The sequence below is a fragment of the Apodemus sylvaticus genome, chromosome 1, assembly GCF_947179515.1.
Source record: "Apodemus sylvaticus chromosome 1, mApoSyl1.1, whole genome shotgun sequence".
Lineage (NCBI taxonomy): Eukaryota > Metazoa > Chordata > Mammalia > Rodentia > Muridae > Apodemus > Apodemus sylvaticus.
In genome coordinates, this window is record NC_067472.1 from 156481014 (window position 1) to 156501397 (window position 20384).

Here is a 20384-nt window from a genome sequence, read left to right on the forward strand (position 1 = left end):
AATTAAGCAGGTGACCCTCCCAGCTGCCTGAGGAACCTAATGAACAGCCAGATCACTTCCCCAGGACACACCCCGGAGTCTTGGGGGAGAGACTCACCCCAAAAGCCTTAAATTGTCAGACCTTCATTAAACTTGGGGCCTCAATCAGCAATTGGGTTTTCCTGGCCTCTGTTCTTTTCGCGGCCCTGCCCCATCTATTCCCAGCTTCTCTTCCAGCGACCCAGTTCTCTGTGACTGCAGGCAGTTACAAAATGGCTCCCAAATGAGGGACTGGACATGGGAAGGTCTGAGGTGACCCTGTCTTCGTGCTTTGCAGAAAATGGGAAAAGATAGTATCCTGCATGGTGAGCAATGACAGGTGCAGAAGGATACAGACTGAGTAAGATAGCATCGACCCAACACTGAACTCGCTTAGGGGCAGACAGTGGAAAATAGAGCAGGAACTTTATATGCATTTGTCCATAGCCTTTAAGAGCTGTTTTAGGCGAAAGGAAAAGGGTTTGATAATAGGCGTTTGTCCACAGCCTTCAAGAGCTGCTTCAGGGCAGTTATAAAAGAATTATGGGAAAACACAATCAAACAGGCAAAGAAAATGAACAAAGTCATCCAAGATCTAAAATTGGAACAAGAAACAATAAAGAAATCACAAAGTGAGACAATCCTGGAGTTAGAAAACCTAGGAAAGAGATCGGGGGTTATAGATACAAATATCACCAACAGAATACAAAAAATAGAAGAGGGAATCTCAGGTGCAGAAGATACCATTGACACAACAGTCAAAGAAAATGCAAAAGGCAAAGAGGCCCTAACCCAAAACATCCAGGAAATCCAGGACACAATGAAAAGACCAAACCTAAGGATAATGGGTATAGACAAGAGCAAAGATTGCCAACTTAAAGGACTAGTATATATGTTCAACAAAAATATAGAAGAAAACTTCCCTAATCTAAAGAAAAAGATGCACATAAACATACAAGAAGCCTATAGAACTCCAAATAGATTTGACAAGAAAAGAAATTCCTCCTGTCACATAAAAGTCAAAACAGCAAATGAACAAAACAAAGAATGAATATTAAAAGCACTAAGGAAAAAAGGTCAAGGCATATCTATTACAATTACACCAGACTTCTCACCAGAGACTATGAAAACTATAAGATCCTGGGCAGATGTCATACAGACCCTAAGAGAAAACAAATGTCAGCCCAGGCTACTATACCCAACATAACTTTCAATTATCATAGATAGAGAAATAGATCGAGATATTCCATGACAAAATCAAATTTACACAATATCTTTCCACAAATCCAGCTCTACAAAGGATAATAAATGTAAAACTCCAAAACAAAGAGTGAAACTACACCCTAGAAAAAGCAAGAAAGTAATATTCTTTCAACAAGCCCAAAAGAAGATAGTCACAATAAACATACTTCCACCTATAACAACAAAAATAACAGGAATCAATAATCACTTTTCCTTATCTCTAAATATCAATGGACTCAATTTCCCAATAAAAAGAAATAGACTAACAGACTGGAATATATAAACAGGAGGAACACTCCTCCACTGCTAGTGGGAATGCAAATTGGTACAACCACTCTGGAAATCAGTCTGGCAGTTCCTCAGAAAACTGAGCATGTCACTTCCGGAGGATCCTGCTATACCACTCCTGAGCATATACCTAGAGGATTACCCAGCATGTAATAAGGATACATGTTCCACTATGTTCATAGCAGCCCTATTTATAATAGCCAGAAGCTGGGAAGAACCCAGGTGTCCCTCAACAGAGGAATGGATACAAAAAATGCGGTATATATACACAATGGAGTACTATTCAGCCATTAGAAACAATGAATTCATGAAATTCTTAGGCAAATGGATGAGAGTGGAGAACAACATACTAAGTGAGGTAACCCAGACTCAAAAGATCAATCATGGTATGCACTCACTGATAAGTGGAATAGCCTAGAAACTTGGAATACCCAAGACATAATCCACATATCAAATGATGTCCAAGAAGAACGGAGGAGTGGCCCCTTGTTCTAGAAAGGCTCAGCGCAGCAGTATAGAGCAATACCAGAACAGGGAAGCAAGCGGGAAGGGGTGAATAGGGGAACAGGGGGAAGGAAGAGGGCTTATGGGAGTTTTGGGGAGTGGGGAGCCAGAAGAGGGGAAATCATTTGAAATGAAAATAAAAAATATATCCAAAAATTCTTGCAAATTGAATCCAAAAACACATCACATCAAAAGAAAGTCAAAGGGATACAAATTGGAAAGGAAGAAGTCAAAATATCACTATTTGCAGATGATATGATAGTATACTTTAGGGACCCCAAAAATTCCACCAGAGAACTTCTAAACCTGATAAACAACTTCAGCAAAGTGGCTGGATTAAAAAATTAACTCAAACAAATCAGTGGCCTTCCACTACTCAAAGGATATACATTATAGACTAAAAATTAGGGAAATCACACCCTTCCCAATAATCACAAATAATATAAAATACCTTGGTGTAACTCTAAGCAAGTGAAAGATCTGTATGACAAGAACTTCAAGTCTCTGAAGAAAGTAATCCAAGAAGATCTCAGAAGATAGAAAGATCTCCCATGCTCATGGATTGGCAGGATTAATATAGTAAAAATTGCCATCTTGCAGAAAACAAAAAGCCTGTAAAAGAGAATTTTGATTGAGGGAATGGGTCTGTTTTATACAGGAGCATGAGGTGGCAGTCCTGTGGTCACTTGAAGATGCTGCTGCACTGAATGAGTAAATGAACACATGTCATAATGATGACAGCAAGGGCAGACCTTGAGGTGACTGGCTGAATCTGAGGGGTCATGAGCCCCATCAGCCTCTGAGAGACTGACACAGAAACACACACAAGCAAATGGCTGAGGGTTGTGATGATTTGAAAACTTCTGGATATATTTTCTGAGAGATTTATGAGAGATTGGGGCTATAACCATGAAATCAGCAACAGCCATGCTGCAGCTAGCACACCCAGCACCCAGGTCCTCTCTGGAATACCACTCTCCAGTCATAGGAAGGAGAGCATAGAGCATTAGAGTGAAATGGCTCCCCATTTCAGAGGAATTCAGCAAATAACTGAAAAAAGTACATGAAAAACATACAATCACCATTCAGCCAACATTGCCAATGGGCTATGGTAAGCCTCAGTGCATGTAATTTTGTGGATGTAGACATTTCCCCAAAAGTTAGAGTTCTTCTGACCCTCTGTACTTCAGAGTAGGGTGTTTCCAAGCCACAAGAACAAGACATGTGGTGATTAGCTCCAGAATATGCTCTAGAGAACTTAATTTTAGAAGACAAAAAGGGTAAGGAACCTCCAAAAATCTAGAAGGGGACAAAAGAATCAGTTTGAATAGGGATTTGAAGCCAGAGCTGAGGAAAGGAAAACCTGGTCATTCGTTGTAATACAGGAAAAGCACTGTAGGCCATTTTTAGTTACCAATGAAAATCCTCAGCCCAATGAACATTGCCTGGTGCTAAGATGCTATCAGAGTGTTGGACTCCTTCTACACCAACCTGTGCTAGACTGGAAGCATCAGAATCAACCGGCTTCTTCAAGGTGACACTGGGTACACACTTGATTATTGTTCACATCCCATGTTTGCCTACTCAAGCTGATCTTTCTGAAAAATGACAATTCATACAATGTTTAGTCTGACTCTGAAATAATAATAACAAATTCAGTTTCTGCTGATTTAAACATATTCAGAAGATTCAAGTATCAAGAAGTAGATTAAAATACTCTAATGAGACTTGAGTCACAATATGGAAACTGGGGGCAAAAGTGCCTTCCTCTGCTACAGTAAGTAAACTATCCTATTGGCTTCTATAACAGAAGTGCCTCTTGATTAATAACTAACCCACAGCTATTCAGAATTATCTTTAATTAACAGAAAGAATCTTTGCCAAACAAGTGCTTTAGATTAATTTCAGCCACTAATTAAATCACTTAGTTTTTTCCCATCCCTAATATGTCCTTATTATTGCTAGAAAAGTCCAAAAATATCTATATAACTAAATTTTACAAAATTATATCCCAACTTATTAATATAAAGACAATCAATTCTATATGTATCTGCACTGTTGGATAAACATTAAAGACACATTGTCCCTGTCTCATACTTATGTGCAGAAACTGCCTGCTTCTTATCAGGATTCTGCAGTACAGTAATGAATACAAATGAGAAGAAATTGAGATATAATAACCTTTCCCTCATGTCAAAGCAACTAAGTCAATATAATCAGTTTGGCTCCCTAATTGCTAGGCTAGCACAGATAAGGGAGAAAAACACTAAAACTCAATTGCAGGTTGTTAAGTACTATAAGGCTATAAAGCAGATGTGCATAAAAATAAAGATTAAGAAATGTAAAGCAATCTAGAGTAAACACCTAAGAAAGTAAATTCCATACAAGCCTTCTCACAGAACCATGATTGTTCTCACTTTCACTGCTGTTAACTGCACAAGCTGGTTTCAGTGGACCTCATCTGCTCATCTGACAAGGCCCTGGGAGCTCTAATATGAAAGTAAAACTCCAATTGGGAAAATTTACCCAGAGTACTGGCTGGTTTTTTGTGTCAACTTGACACACGCTGGAGTTATCACAGAGAAAAGAGCTTCAGTTGAGGAAATGCCTCCATGAGATCCAACTGTAAGGCATTTTTTCAATTAGTGATCAAGGGGGGAGGGCCCATTGTGGGTGATACCATCCCTGGGCTGGTAGTCCTGGGTTCTATAAGAGAGCAAGCTGAGCAAGCCAGGGGAAGCAAGCCAGTAAGAAACATCCCTCCATTGGCCTCTATATCAGCTCCTGCTTCAAGGATCCTATCTTTTTTGAGTTCCTATCCTAACTTTTTCCAGTGATGAACAACAATGTGGAAGTGGAAGTGAGATAAACCCATTTCCTCCACAACTTTCTTCTTGGTCATGGTGTTTTGTCCAGGAATAGAAACCTTGACTAAGATACACAGCTACTACACAAAAAAACTCCTGATGGGAAGAAATGTCCAAGAAAGACCACTGAATCTCTGAAATACTCTAGGTCTAATTTTAAACACTTAATAATTGGTCTTAATTTGTCATATGTCTTAGTAACTCTTCTATTGCTATGAAGAGACACTGTGACCAAGGAAACTCTTATTTTTTAAAAAAAAAAAAAAAAGCAAACATTTAATTGGGGATTCTTTACCATTTGAGCTTAGCTGATCAATCATAATGGCAGTGAACATGGTGGCAGGCAGGCATGGTACTGGAGAAGTAGCTAAGAACTACATCCTGACTAGCTGACAGAGAGGTGAAGATAGACAGACAGACAGGCAGACAGGCAGACAGGCAGACAGGCAGACAGGCAGACAGGCAGACAGGCAGACAGGCAGACAGACAGGCAGACAGGCAGACAGGCAGACAGACAGGCAGACAGGCAGACAGGCAGACAGGCAGACAGACAGGCAGGCAGAGAGGCAGGCAGACAGACAGACAGGCAGAGAAGCAGGAAGGCAGGCAGGCAGACAGACAGACAAAAAGGCAGGCAGACAGGCAGAGAGGCAGGCAGGCAGACAGAGAGACAGAAAGAAAGACAGATAGGCAGGCAGGCAGACAGACAGGCAGAGAGGCAGGCAGGCAGACAGACAGACAGGCAGGCAGGCAGGCAGGCAGAGAGGCAGAGAAGCAGGCAGGCAGGCAGACAGACAGACAGACAGACAAACAGACAGACAGGCAGGCAGGCAGGCAGACAGGCAGACAGACAGACAGACAGACAGGCAGGCAGGCAGGCAGACAGACAGACAGACAGACAGACAGAAAGACAGACAAGCAGGCAGGCAGACAGACAGGCAGACAGACTGGACCTAAGGCAACCTCAAAGCTCATCCCTAGTGACATACTTCCTCCAGCAAGGCCACACCTACTGCAACAAAGAAATGCCTCCTAATCCTTATACTCCTTTCAAACAGTTCCACTCCCTGATGACCAAGTGTTCAAGTATATGAACCTGAGGGGGTAATTTATTAAACTTCCACACCACAGAGTATTTTATTATGTTAGAGTGACATGGTTAAACTCACAAATATCTCCCAAGGAAAAGCTAGCTGCTGAAGTAATTGCTGAGGAATGATTTCCACCTCAGGAAACCACAAGTCTTTGATCTTGGGGGGAAAAGGAACAAGCACAGAATGAAGAAATGTAGGGTATGGCTTCAGAATGGCATCAGTGGAAGTGGGCAAACCAGCTCTCCAAGCAAACAGCCATGACAATAAAACTATTTTTAAAACATTTAGGTCTCTACAAGTTTTTCTAAGGATGTATGTGTAACAAATAAAGACATCTCTTAAGTCTTCATGAGAACACTGGCATTTGAACCATAACCAATTCCCTATCTCCCCACCACAGGTTTAGCCTGATGGACATACAAAGAAAGGGCACATCTCTAGGAGTTGGAGACCATTGGCATTCCTCAGTATCTACCTCTGTAGTATATTCCTAACTCCAGGAGAACTTGGTCAAGAAATTGAAGGATCTCTACTTCTACCCCAGATCCTCTAGATGCTGTTGCCTCACACACACACACACACACACACACACACACAGAGAGAGAGAGAGAGAGAGAGAGAGAGAGAGAGAGACAGAGACAGAGATGGAGAGACAGAGAGAGACACACAGAGAGAGACAGAGAGAGACAGAGACAGGGCAGAGATGGAGAGACAGAGAGAGACACACACAGAGAGAGACAGAGACAGAGAGAAAGAGAGAGAGAGAGAGAGAGAGAGAGAGAGAGAGAGAGAGAGAGAGAGAGAGAGTTCCCTTTTTGCTTTTCTGGTCTGTTCAGTTATTCCAAGTTATATATACAACCTAAAGATTTGGGGTTAGGAAGCTCAGAAGGGACAGACTTTGTTATCTTGAGATCTGTTGTAGTAATCCTTCCAGAATTATTCTATGATTATTTTAGTTATTTGGAACCTTTTGTGGTACCCTATGAATTTTATAATGTTTCTTTTTCCTATTTTGGTGAAGAATGATATGGGTATTTTGATTGGAATTGCATTAAATCTATTTATAATTTCTACAAATTTTCTGGTAAAAATTTTGGCATTTATGTATAGTGTATTGTTATCTACAAATAAGGTAGTTTGACTTCTTTTCCTAGCTCCTTTCAAATTTCTTCTTTTCCCTTATTCCTCCAGCTAGTACTTCAAGAACAATATTAAAAATGAGTGGGGTTAGTGAATTGTTTGGTTATGGACTTCAGTAGGACTGCTTTAAGTTTTTCTCAATTTAGACTGCAGGGCTTTCATATATAGCTTTTATACTGAGGTGTGTTTTATCTACTCTTATTATCTCTAGTACTTTTATCATGAAGATATATTGAATTTTGTAAGGTCTTTTTCTGAATCTGTTGAGATGCTCATGTGGTTTTTTTCTTTAAGTCCATTTCTGTGGTTACTACATTTATTGACTTGTATATATTGAACCATCACTACATCTCAGGGATAAAGCAAACGTGGACATGGTGGATAAGGTTATTTATATATGTCTGTATTCTGTTTAGAAGCATTGGGAGGAGGCTTTTTCAATCTAGGTTCATCAGGGATATTGGCATTGTCTTTACCCTGGGATTGTGTCTTTACTCTGGTTTTGTAAAAATGACCTCATAGAAGGGAGTTTAAGAATTATTTTATTTCGAATTTTTGAATAGTTTAAGAAGGATTGGCTGGCCTTTCTTCTAGTCTGTAATTCTTCCCACCTGTGGGAGATCAGGCTCCTACTCCCCACACCCAGAGACAGTTTGACTTTAAGGGGTCTGTCATAACCAGGGTCACAAGTGAGATCCATGCCCAGTAGCTTCCCTACTGGGACCCCTACAGAGCCCAGCAGATGCAGGACCTATCCTCTGCTGGAAACATCTTCCTTCTAGTGTGCAACTGAAGACAGGGGCAGATCAGGCATTCCAGCCAGACTTCCACACCCAGAGACAGCCTGTCTCCCAGGAGTTCTGCCATTACCAGGGTCACAGAATATCTGCTATAACCAGGGTCAAAGGAGGCCTGCCCTAGCTAGGGGCACAGGAAGGCCCCCTAGCTGGAGACAGCACTATGTTCCTCCCTGCTCTAACCCATCTCACAGAGATCCAGGAGGGACAGACTCTAGTCAGAGTCAACAAGGCCAGTTAACACCAGAGATAACCAGACAGCAAGAGGCAAGTACAAAAACATAAGCAACAGAAACCAATGCCACTTGGAACCATCAGAATCTAGTTCTCTCAACACAGCAAGCCCTGGACACCTAACACATCTGAAAAACAAGATTCTGTCCTAAAATCTCATGTCATGAAGATGATAGAGGACTTTAAGGAGGACATAAATAACTCCCTTAAAGAAATACAGGAGAACACAGGTAAACAGGTAAAAGCCCTTAGAGTGGAAACACATAAATCCCTTAAAGAATTACAGGAGAAAGCAATCAAACAGGTTTTACCCAAAAAAAGGAATTACCCATAAACTCATGGAAACTGAACAACTCTCTACTCAATGATAACTTGGTCAAGGAAGGGAAAGAGAGAGGGGGGAGGGAGGGAGAGAGAGGGAGAGAGAGAGAGAGAGAGAGAGAGAGAGAGAGAGAGAGAGAGAGAGAGGTTAAAGACTTTCTAGAATTTAAATGAAAATGAAGGCACAGCTTAACAAAACTTATGGGACATGATGAAACCAGTACGAAGAGGAAAATTCAAAGTACTAAGTGCCTTCATAAAGAAATTGGAAAGATCCTATACTAATAACTGTAACAGCACATATGAAAGTTCTAGAACAACAACAACAAAAAAAAAAAAAAAACCAGCAAACCACCCAAGAAGAGTCCACAGCAGGAAATAGACAAACTCAGGGCTGAAATCAACCAAATAGAAACAAAGAGAACAATACAAAGAATCAACAAAACTAAGAGCTGGCTCTTGAGAAAGTCAACAAATTAAATAACCCCTTAGTAAAACTAACTAAAGGGAACAAAGATATTATTCAAATTAACAAAATCAGAAATGAAAATGGAGACATAGCAACAGAAACTGAGGAAATTCAAAAGATCATCAGATCCTACTACAAAAGGCTATTCTCAACAAAACTGGAAAATATAGATGAAATGGAACATTTTCAAGACAGATATCATGTACCAAAGTTAAATTAGAATCAGGTAAACTATCTAAACAGTCCCATAACCCCTAAGGAAATAGAAATAGTCAGTAAAGTCTCCCAACCAAAAAAAAAAAAAAAAAAAAAAAAAAAGACTAGAGCAAGTTGCAGAAGTAATACCAATACTCCTCAAATTATTGCACAAAATAGAAACAGAAGGAATGCTACCTAATTTGTTCTATGAAGCCACAGTTACTCTGATACTTAAAGCAAAGACCCAATATAGATAGAGAACTTCAGACCAATTTCACTTATTAATATCGATAATCAATAACATTCTTGCAAACTGAATCCAAGAAAATCCAAAACAAACATTCACCACAATCAAGTAGTCGTCATCCCAGGGATACAGGGGATGGTTCATTATATGAAAATCCATCAACATAATCCACTACATAAACAAACTAAAAGGAAAAAAATCACAGGATCAACTCATTAGATGCTGAAAAAGCCTTTGAAAAAAATACAACACCCTTTCATCTGAAAAGTCTTGGAGAAATCAGGAATTCAAGGCACATACCTAAACATAATAAAAACAATACAGCAAACTAACAGCCAACATCAAATTAAGTGGGGAGAAATTTGAAGCAATACCATTAAAATCAGGGACAAGACAAGGCTGCTCACTCTCTTCCTATGTATTCAATTTAGTACTCAAAGTTCTAGATAGAGCAATTAGACAACCAAAAAAGGTCAAAGGGACACAAATTGAAAAGAAAGAAGTCAAGGTATCACTACGGTATCATATGTGAATGATATAATAGTATACGTAAGTGACCCCAAAATTCTACCTGGAAACTATACAGCTCGTAAACAACTTCAGCAAAGTGACATGATATAAAATTAACTCAAGCAAATCAGTAGCCTTTCTCTACATAAAAATAAATGGGTTAAAATAGAAATTAGAGAAACAACACCCTTCAGAGTATTCACAAATAATATAAACTATTTTGGTATAACTATAACCAAGCAAATGAAAGATCTGCATAAGAAGAATTTCGAGTCTCTAAAGAAAGAAATTTAAGAAGACCTCAGAAGATGTAAAGACCTCCCCTGCTTATGGATCCATAATATTAACACTGTGAAAATGCCCATCCTACCAAAAGAAATACACAGATTCAATGCAACCCCCATTAAAATTCAACTCACTTCTTCATAGAGATAGAGTAATTCTCAACTTCACATGGAATAACAAAAAACCCCAAATAGCAAAAACAATTCTCAACAATAAAAGAACATCTGGGAGAATCACCATCCCTCACCTCAAGCAATACCACAGAGCAATAAGTATTAAAAATCCCAGATGGTATTGGTACATAGACAGGCAGGTAGATCAATGGAATAAAATTGAAGACCCAGAAATGAACCCATACATGTATAGTCACTTGATCTTTGATACAGAAGTCAAAACTATACAATAGAAAAAAAAATAAAGCTTCTTCGACAAATGGTGCTGGTCTAACTGGTGGTCTGCATGCAGAAGGATGTAAATTGATGCATTTTTATCTCCTTGTGTAAAGCTCAAATCCAAATGGATCAAGGACCTCCACATAAAACCAGATACACTGAATCTAATAGAAGAGAAAGTGGGAAAGAGCCTCAAACACATTGGCATACGGGAAATTTTCCTAAAGAGAATACCAATGGCTCAGGCTCTACAAATGGGACCTCAGGAAACTGAAAAGCTTCTGTAAGGCTAAGGACACTGCCAACAGAACAAAACAGAAAGCTACAGATTGGGAAAAGAAAGATCCTTTCTAACCCTACATCTGATAGAGAGCTAATATCTAAAATATACAAAGAACTTGAGAAGCTAGACTCCAGAAAATCAAATCACCCAATTTTAAAATGGGGTACAGAGCTAAACAAAGAATTCTCAACTGAGGAATATCTAATGGCTGAGAAGCACCTAAAGAAATATTCCACAACTTTAGTCATCAGGGAATTGCAAATCAAAATGACCGATTCCACATTACACAAATCAAATTGGCTAAGATCAAAAACTCAGGCAACAGCAGATGCTGGTGAGGATATGGAGAAAGAGGAACACTATTCCATTGCTGGTGGAATTGCAAGCTGGTACAGCCACTTTGGAAATCAATCTGGCAGTTCCTCAGAAAATTGGAAATAGTTCTACCTGAAGAACCAGCTATAACACTCCTGGGCATATACCCAAAAGGTGCTCTACCATATCACAAGAAAATATTCTGCACTATGTTCATAGCAGCCTTATTTATAACAGCCAAAAGCTGTAAACAACCCAGATGTCCCTCATTGGAAGAATGGATACAGAAAATTGGGTACATTTACACAATGGAATACTATTCAACTATTAGAAACAAGGACTTTGCAAGCAAATGGACGCAACTAGAAAATACCATCCTGAGTGAGGTAATCCAGACCTACATACATGGTATGAACTCAATGGTAAGTGGCTATTAGCCCAAAAGTTCAGAATACCCACAATACAACTCATAGACTATATGAAGCTTAACAAGAAGGAAGACCAAAGTGTGAATCCTTCAATCCCACTTAGAAGGGGAAACAAAATAATCAGGGGAGGCAAAGGGAAGGAGTCACCTATGTTGGAGGGGGGAGGGGGAAGGAAAAGTGGGCGCAGAATCAGGTATGGGGGGAGACAAGAGAGAAGTCCAAAGGGCCAGGAGAATGAATAGAAATATGCAGCAGTATGGGATGGGGAACCACTAGAAAGTGACAGACACCAGGGACTTCAGAGGCTCCCAGGATCCATTGGTGATGATATTAGCCAAAACACCCAACAGCGGGGAGAAAGGACCTGAAGAGACCACCTCCAGTAGATAGATGTGGCCGCAGTTGAGGGATGGGGGCCCTCAAATGCCCCCATGCATCTCAAATTTTTTAACCAAGAATTGTTCCTGTCTAAAGAAAATGTAGGCACAAAAAATGGGGCAGAGACTGAAGGAAAGGTCATCCAGAGATTGCTACGTATTATTGTCCCTGCTATGGGGCTGCAAACTCTTCAACTCCTTGGGTTCTTTCTCTAGCTCCTCCATTGGGGACCTTATGCTAAGTCTATTGGTTGGTTGTGAGCCATGGGTATTTTGATCCACATTCTAAGAAGGATCAAAGTATCCACACTTTAGTCTTCCTTCTTCTAAGCTTCATGTGATCTGTGAGTTGTATCTTGGGTATTAAGAGCTTTTGGGCTAATATCCACTTATCAGCAAGTGCATACAGTGTGTGGTTTTTGTGATTGGGTTACCTCACTCAGAAGGATATTTTCTAGTTCCATCCAATTGCCTAAGAATTTCATGAATTCATTGTTTTTAATAGCTAAGTAGTACTCCATTGTGTAAATTTACCACATTTTCTGTATTCATTCCTCTGTTGAGGGATATCTGGGTTCTTTCCAACTTCTGGCTACTATAAATAAGGCTGCTATGAACATAGTGGGGCACGTGTCCTTATAGTTGGAGCATTTTCTGGGTATTTGCCTACGAGTGGTATAACTGGGTCCTCAGGTAGTACTATGTCCAGTTTTCTGAGGAACCACCAAACTTATTTGCAGAGTGGTTTTGCCAGCTTGCAATACCACCAGCAATGGAGGAGTGTTCCTCTTTCTCCACAACCTCTCCAGCACCTGCTGTCTGCTGAGTTCTTTATCTTGGCCTTTCTGACCAGTGTAAAGTGGAATCTCAACAATGTTTTGATTTGCATTTCCCTGATGACTAAGGATACTGAATATTTCTTTAGGTGCTTCTCAGCCATTCGATATTCCTCAGGTGAAAAATTCTTTGTTTAGCTCTGTACCACATTTTTAATAGGGTTATTTGGTTCTCTGGAGTCTAACTTCTTAAGTTCTTTGTATATATTGGATAATAGCCCTCTGTCAGATGTAGGGTTGGTAAAGATCTTTTCCCAATTTGTTGGTTGCCATTTTGTCCTATTAACAGTATCCTCTGCTTTACAGAAAATTGTAATTTTATGAGGTCCCATTTGTCAAGTCTTGATCTTAGGGCGTAGGCTATTGGAATTCTGTTCAGGAAATTTTCCCCTGTGTCTATGTGTTCAAGGCTCTTCCCCAGTTTTTTTTCCTATTAGTTGCAGTGTGTTAGGTTTTATGTGGAGTTCCTTGATCCACTTGGACTTGAGCTTAGTACAAGGGGATAAGAATGGATCAATTTTCATTCTTTTGCATGCTAGCCACCAGTTGAGCCAGCACCATTTGTTGAAAAGGCTATCTTTTTTCCACTGGATGAAATTAGCTCCTTTGTCAAAGATCAAGTGACCATAGGTTATGTGGGTTCATTTCTGGGTCTTCAATTCTATTCCACTGATCTACCTGCCTGTCACTGTACCAATACCATACCCAGAGGATTCTCCCACATGTAATAAGGACACATGCTCCACTACGTTCATAGCAGCCCTATTTATAATAGCCAGAAGTTGGAAAGAACCCAGATGTCCCTCAATGGAGGAATGGTTACAGAAAATGTGGTATGTATACACAATGGAGTACTATTCAGCCATTAAAAACAATGAATTCATGAAATTCTTAGACAAATGGATGGAGCTGGAGAACATCATCCTGAGTGAGGTAACCCAGTCTCAAAAGAACACTCATGGTTTGCCCTCACTGATAAGTGGATATTAGCCTAGAAGCTTGGAATATCCAAGACACAATTCACAATTCAAATGATGCTCAAGAATGAGGAAGAACAAAGTATGAACACTCTAGGCCTTCTTAGAAAAAGGAACAAAATACCCACAGAAGGAGATACAGAGACAAAGTGTAGAGCAGAGTCTGAAGGAAAGACCATCTAGATATTACCCCACCTAGGAATCCATCCCATATACAGTTACAAAACCCAGACACTATTGTGGATGCCCACAAATGCTTGTTGACAGGAGCCAGATATAGCTGTCACCTGGGAGGTTCTGCTAGTGCATGACAATTACAGAGGGGGAAACTTTCAGCCAGCCATTGAACTGAGCACAGGGTCCCCAATGGATGAGGCAGAGAAAGGACCCAAGGAGCTGAAGGGGTTTGCAGCACCATAGGAGGAACAACAATATGAGTCACCAAGAACTCCCAGAGCTCCCAGGGACAAAACCATCAACCAAAGAGTACACTTGGAGTCATCCATGGCTCCAGACACATCAGCAGCAGAGGGTGATATTTTTGGACACCAAATGGGGGAGAGGCCCTTGGTCCTGGAAAGACTTGATACCGTAGTTTAGAAGAATACCAGGACAGGGCAGTGGGAGTGGGTTCATTGGGGAAGGGGAGATGGCTTTCGGGATTTCGGGGAAGAGGAGAACTTGAAACAGGGACAACATTTGAAGTGTAAATAAAGAATATACCTAATAAAAAAAAAGAAAAAATTTAGACACAGCAAAACCATGAGCACAAAAGTGAAGAGATAGCATACATAATAGGGGAAATTTTGCTATATATCAGATAGGCAGTTAATATTGTATTATACAAATAGCCTCAAATATTAAATAGCAAAGTAATACCAATCAATTAATAAGCCTGAAAGGTGAAACCACTAAAAAGGTGGTTTGCAAAAAAATTATAAATGACCAATGAATATTTGAATTTTTTTCAACATACTAAGCACCAGAACAATGAAAATAAAACTTCTTTGTGATTCTATATGACCATAATCAGAATTGCAATCATCCAGGAAGAAAAATGAAAATAAATGCATGGATGGGGAAATGGAAGGTTTATTTACCACTGGTGGGAATGTAAACCATAGAACAACTATGGAAATCAGCTGGAATTTCTTCAAAAAGCTAAAACTAAAATACAGATATATCATTCTTGGGCTTGTACTCAACAGATTCTATATCTTACTGCAAAGATACTTGCTCGTCCATGTTTACTGATGTTCTGCTCACAAAAGCAGTCTATAGACCCATAAACTAAAGAATGAAGAATTCAATGTGGTGGCACATGCCTATAATCCCAGCACTTGGGAGGCAGAGGCAGGCGGATTTCTGAATTCAAGGCCAGCCTGGTCTACAGAGCGAGGACAGCCAGGGCTACACAGAGAAAACCTGTCTGGAAAAAAAAAAGAATGAGGAATTCAAATATGACATTTTCTACAATGGACTATTACTCAGCTATTAGGAAAAAATAAGATGATGGAATTAAAGGTAAATGGCTGAGACTAGACACAGTCATTCTGAATGAGGTAACTGACATTCAGAAAGACAAAAGTCAAATGCTTTCTGTCAGTTGCAGATGTTAGCTTTGAATTTTTAGATATGAGTGTTTTATTTGGAATGCTTATGAAGGTAAGGGAATTGCTAAGGGTCTACAGGTAAAGTTGTTCAGGAGAGGGAAGATAGAATGTCCTGACATATGGGCTAAAGGAAATTTAAAGAATAAGAGGGAATAGATTATAATATAGGAGGTAAAACAGAGGAAAAGAGGAAAACTGACAAGGGAAAAAATATCACCAAAGACTTCAAAAACTAACATGGGAATCTACTCCTAAAACGCATCTATACACATACACAACAAGAGCTGAAATTAAGTTTTCTTACAATGGATCAACAATGACCCTACCAGACACCAGAGGTTTAGTACCAGGAATGGGTTTCCTCTATAGGAGTTGTTGACCCATGAGGTATCAAGATCTGTAAACCTTATAGACTATCGTCAATGCTCTTTGCAATCCAAGTTCTGGATTACCCTCCAGAACTTGACAGTAAGATCCTGTTGCTGAAGACACTATGTCATAGTACATGGAGGAATCAAACTGAAATCAGTCCACAAGCTTCGTCACTAATAGCTGTCTCATAGTACTAAAAGATGCTAAGCATGCTACCAAAGGAGAATAGTAATAATCTTATACAAGTGTGAACCCTATGAACTATAATGATAACCATCCTGGAAAGACAGGCCCACTAATGTAATAGAGGCATGAGCATTATGGAAATAACCAATAACTTTCTGATAGGATTTAAGTCAAGCCCCATAAAATGAAACCCATTGCTGGCAGCATTATCAGGCCAACAACCTATGACTAGGCAGGTCATAGGCCATAGGCTTTAACTTAATACTATTATTCTGTACAATGTACAGAATATTAAACTGACTCCTAAGATGTAGCATTATACCCATAAATTATCTTCCGATTAACACAGAGTTACAACTAGCCAATGTGCAGAGAATAAGAGACTTCATAATGTCTCTAAATGCCCATGCCTAAAGAAACACTTATATTACACTACTCCTCACAAGGTTCAGTAACCATTGAAGTAGAGAATGCAGAAACAGTATAAGAACAGTGTGTGCTGGATGAGGCAAGGAAACTTCACATATTAACTCAGAGCAGTTATGACAATATGATGCAAGCCCAGGCCAGATTAGATCCCAGTTTGTGGATGAGTTATTAGCAATTGTCACCTGCTGGAATGTAGAAATATATCAGTTTCCTATAAGAAACCCTTGGTATGTCAACCATGCTCCATTGAAAGTCCTCATAACAAAGGACATTTGGGTGGCACAAATTAAAGTTGATAAGGAAATAAAAAGGACACAAAGTTAAGTGATAAGGGAAGTGGTTATATATGAGAAGAGTTGGGGGAGGGAAATGAATATGGTCAAAACTCATGAAATTCTCAAACAGCCAATAAAACAAATAACAAATGGTGGTGAGAGCAAAAGGAAACCTTATTCACTGTTGATTGTAATATAAACTTATCCAGCTTCAATGGGATTCAGCAGAAATAGTCTTTAATAAATTCAAAACAGAATTATCATGAGAGATGTGTACAAAACTTTTGACCCAAAATTGGTCCTGTATAAAAGAAATGCAAGGACAAAGATGGAGCAGAGGCTGAAGGATTGGCTGACCAGTATGACTGGCCAAATTTGTGAACCGTCCCATGGGCAGGCAAAATCCCTCACACTATTAATGATGCTATGTTGTGCTTGCAGATAGCATAGTAAAGCAGCCATCTTAGAGGTTCTATCCACTAGTTGACTGAGACAAATGTAGATACCAACAGACAAATATTGTATGAGGTCGGGACACCTGTGGAGGAGTTAGAGGCAGGATTGAAGGCCTTCTAGGAAATGACAACCCCACAGGAAGACCAACAGTGTCAACTAATCTGGACCCCTGGGAGCTCCCAGATACTGAGCCACCAACCAAAGAGCATACACAGGTTGGTCCAAGGCCCTCAACACATAAGCAGCAGAAGACTGCCTTGTTTGTCCTCAGTGGGAGAAGATGCACCTAATCCTGCAGAGATTTGATGCATCAGGGTAGTGTGATACCAGGTCAAAGGGTGGGGATAGGGCTGATATGCCCTTTCAGAGGTGAGGAAAAGGAGATGTAAATAAATAAATAAATAAATAAATAAATAAATAAATAAATAAATAGAATTATCCTATAACTCAGGTATATCAATTGTACATATGTACCTGAAGAATTTAAAGCTGACATCCCAAAGAGATTCATGTACATTGGTTTTTACTGCTGCACCATTCACAAGGACTACACCTAAGACCTGAAATCAGCCTAGATGTCCATAAACAGATACGTCCCTTACCTGCACTCATGACTACACACATACACACAGAGACTTACCCAATGGCTGTATAATCACAGACACAAAATAAAAATTTTTAGTTGTAAAGTAATATCATATTTACAGGAAAATGGATGGACTGGGAAGATCACTATGAAACCACTATAAACCAGACGCAGATAGACAAGTATCATGTGTTTTGTCTCCTATGTAGAATATAGATTTAATTGCATGTGCATGTGTGCGTGTGTGTGTGTGTGTGTGTGTGTGTGTGTGTGTGTGTGTGTGTAGTCATGAGTGCAGGTAAGGGACCATGAGTGAGAATAGGAACAGATCTTCAGGAAGTCAGGAAGGGTGGAAAGGGACAGGATAAGAGAACCCATGGGACATGAAAGCCAAGGGGAGGACTACTTGAGAGATGGAAGGGGATTAGTGAGTGGGGCAGAGCACGCACGGAAGGGTGTGGCAGAAGGGAGATGAATGAGAAATAAAGAATAGCACCTACATGACATTGCCAACATAAAACCCATTACTGTGTGTGCTAACTTTAAAATTAATTTTTAAAAAATAAAATATATACTTCCAACAGTCAAAAAAAGCCATTATTCAGAAATGTGGGAAACGTTCTGCCTTAAAAAGTAAAAGCATATAATACAGGTTAAACACCAGGGACGCAATGAACCCGGGCTTGGTCAGGAACTCTTTGGTGAATCATATTTTTGTTAGTTATTTTTCTTCTTCTCTGTTTGAGGAAGACACAAATTTATAAATTATGTCTCAAGATTAAAATACATATTATAAATAATTTTTAGAAACAGTCCCAATCAAGACAATACATAGCATCACATGTTCTCTGACGTAGTCTTTCTCTGCCTATACAGAAGCATCATTCGTATTGTGCAGCCTAACTCAGATCCTTATGCCCTATGAACTTGCTCTTGTTAGCCATTTTTCTCCAGACTTATTTTGAGCAAATTCTATGTTTTATTAGCAAATTAAAACAAATTTATATGTCACAAGAACAGTTCAGGAAAAAAGAAAGAATAACAGCCAAATAAACACTGTTAGAAGAAACATTAAAACGTGGGAAATAAAAACACTGGTCACCTGAAGATTAATCACCATCATTTCCCATTTAGCAAATATGTAGAAAGATGTGCACCCTTAGGCTTTCACTCTGCAAAGAAAATATGAAATCTAAAATCAAGTAAGTAATAGTTCCAAAGCCTTACCTCCATCAGCACAAAGAGTGCTGCAAAGAAGAGGAGAGTCGCCCACTCTACTCTGTGTAGAATGATCTCAAAGTCATGAATATCAGCTAAAATTAGCAGCCAGATGGCACCCAGAATAGCAATCCATCCTGTAAAACAGGCAAAATACAGCCTGTAAAACACCATCGCTAGCATACCAGTGGATGATTTATCTTCCGAATGGTTTACATTTTTGTTGAAAACAATGCTGTATTGCAAACTGTGTATATTTAAAAGTATAATTTCTATTTTGGCTTATGTATACATTCATGAACCAACACTGCAATCAAGATAATGGGCATATTCATCATCCCCAGAACTCATGCTCATTCATTCTCTATCCCCCTCCAGCTCCTTCAGTCACTGCAGGCTCACACACTCCCAACGAAACATCCTTCTCTTGTCTCGACAGATCCATTTACAATCTCTGTATTCTCTATGAATGGGGACTTGTATTCTCCTCTCTCTCTTGCTTCCTCTCTCCTCCCAATGCTTCAAATCAAACCCCAAATCTCACATATTTTATACAATATTCTACCTTTGAAATACACTCTAGCTGTCACATTCCCAATTGATTTAATGTTGAATATTTTTATGTGACAGTGGTCAGATTACCTTGACAGAAAAAGCAACATTTATCACAATTACTTTAAGGTTCTTCCTTTTCACATTGTGAATTAAATTTCAATTTCTTCGCCAGTCAGTAGGATATTTGGCTATGCCATGATGTCCACTCCGTTTTCCCATTAAGGACATCTCCATGGTTTCCAGTGTTTGACTATTACAAACAAATGTAAACAAATATCCATAGAATAACAGCTACAATGACCTTCCTCTAGGTGACCAGAGCCTTGTGATGGGATAACAAATTGTCCTGGACCTAAGAAACTTATCCAGAGTCATGAGACCTGTCCACTTATTCCTCAGGTTCCCTAACTGTCAAAGACACATTCTTCAGTGACTCTTTCCATGCTGACCAATTTCTGGACAGGTTTTAGCCATTTCTGATGCCTGAACACTGCGGTACAGTAGCTCATAAGCCATGTCACATAGGCTATTGGAAATATTTCAGAACATGCTTTGTGTACTGGCCCATCAGTCTGCACTCACAGCTCCTTACTCTGCTGTTCTTCTCCCTACTGGAAGCCTTCTCAGCTCCGTGTTAGATGATGCCACAAGATCGACACATTCACTGAGCTGTGAGCAAACAAAATCCACGTTCCTATCCAGAACTTAAAGTAGCTTTCAGCTCTATCCACCATTTCTGTCTTGCCAAGGTGACTCAGAAACTGTGTGTTCATATGATAGCATCAAAAAATGTTGGTTCCCTATCCAAAAGGACCCTTATTGATCAACACTAAACATGGTACAAATAACTAAAACTCTTTATTGTGTTAAGA

General features: G+C 39.6%; 1 protein-coding gene across 2 annotated transcripts in view; it reads right to left on the reverse strand.

The window, feature by feature from the left end:
• The window catches only part of Oca2 (OCA2 melanosomal transmembrane protein), a 301441-nt gene that overhangs the window by 177941 nt on the left and 103116 nt on the right, over positions 1 to 20384 (reverse strand). For both annotated transcript variants that reach the window (XM_052161541.1, XM_052161535.1), the window contains exon 18: positions 18967 to 19094. In XM_052161541.1, coding sequence (XP_052017501.1) covers positions 18967 to 19094 — 128 coding nt within the window. The remainder of the gene's footprint in view (positions 1 to 18966; positions 19095 to 20384) is intronic.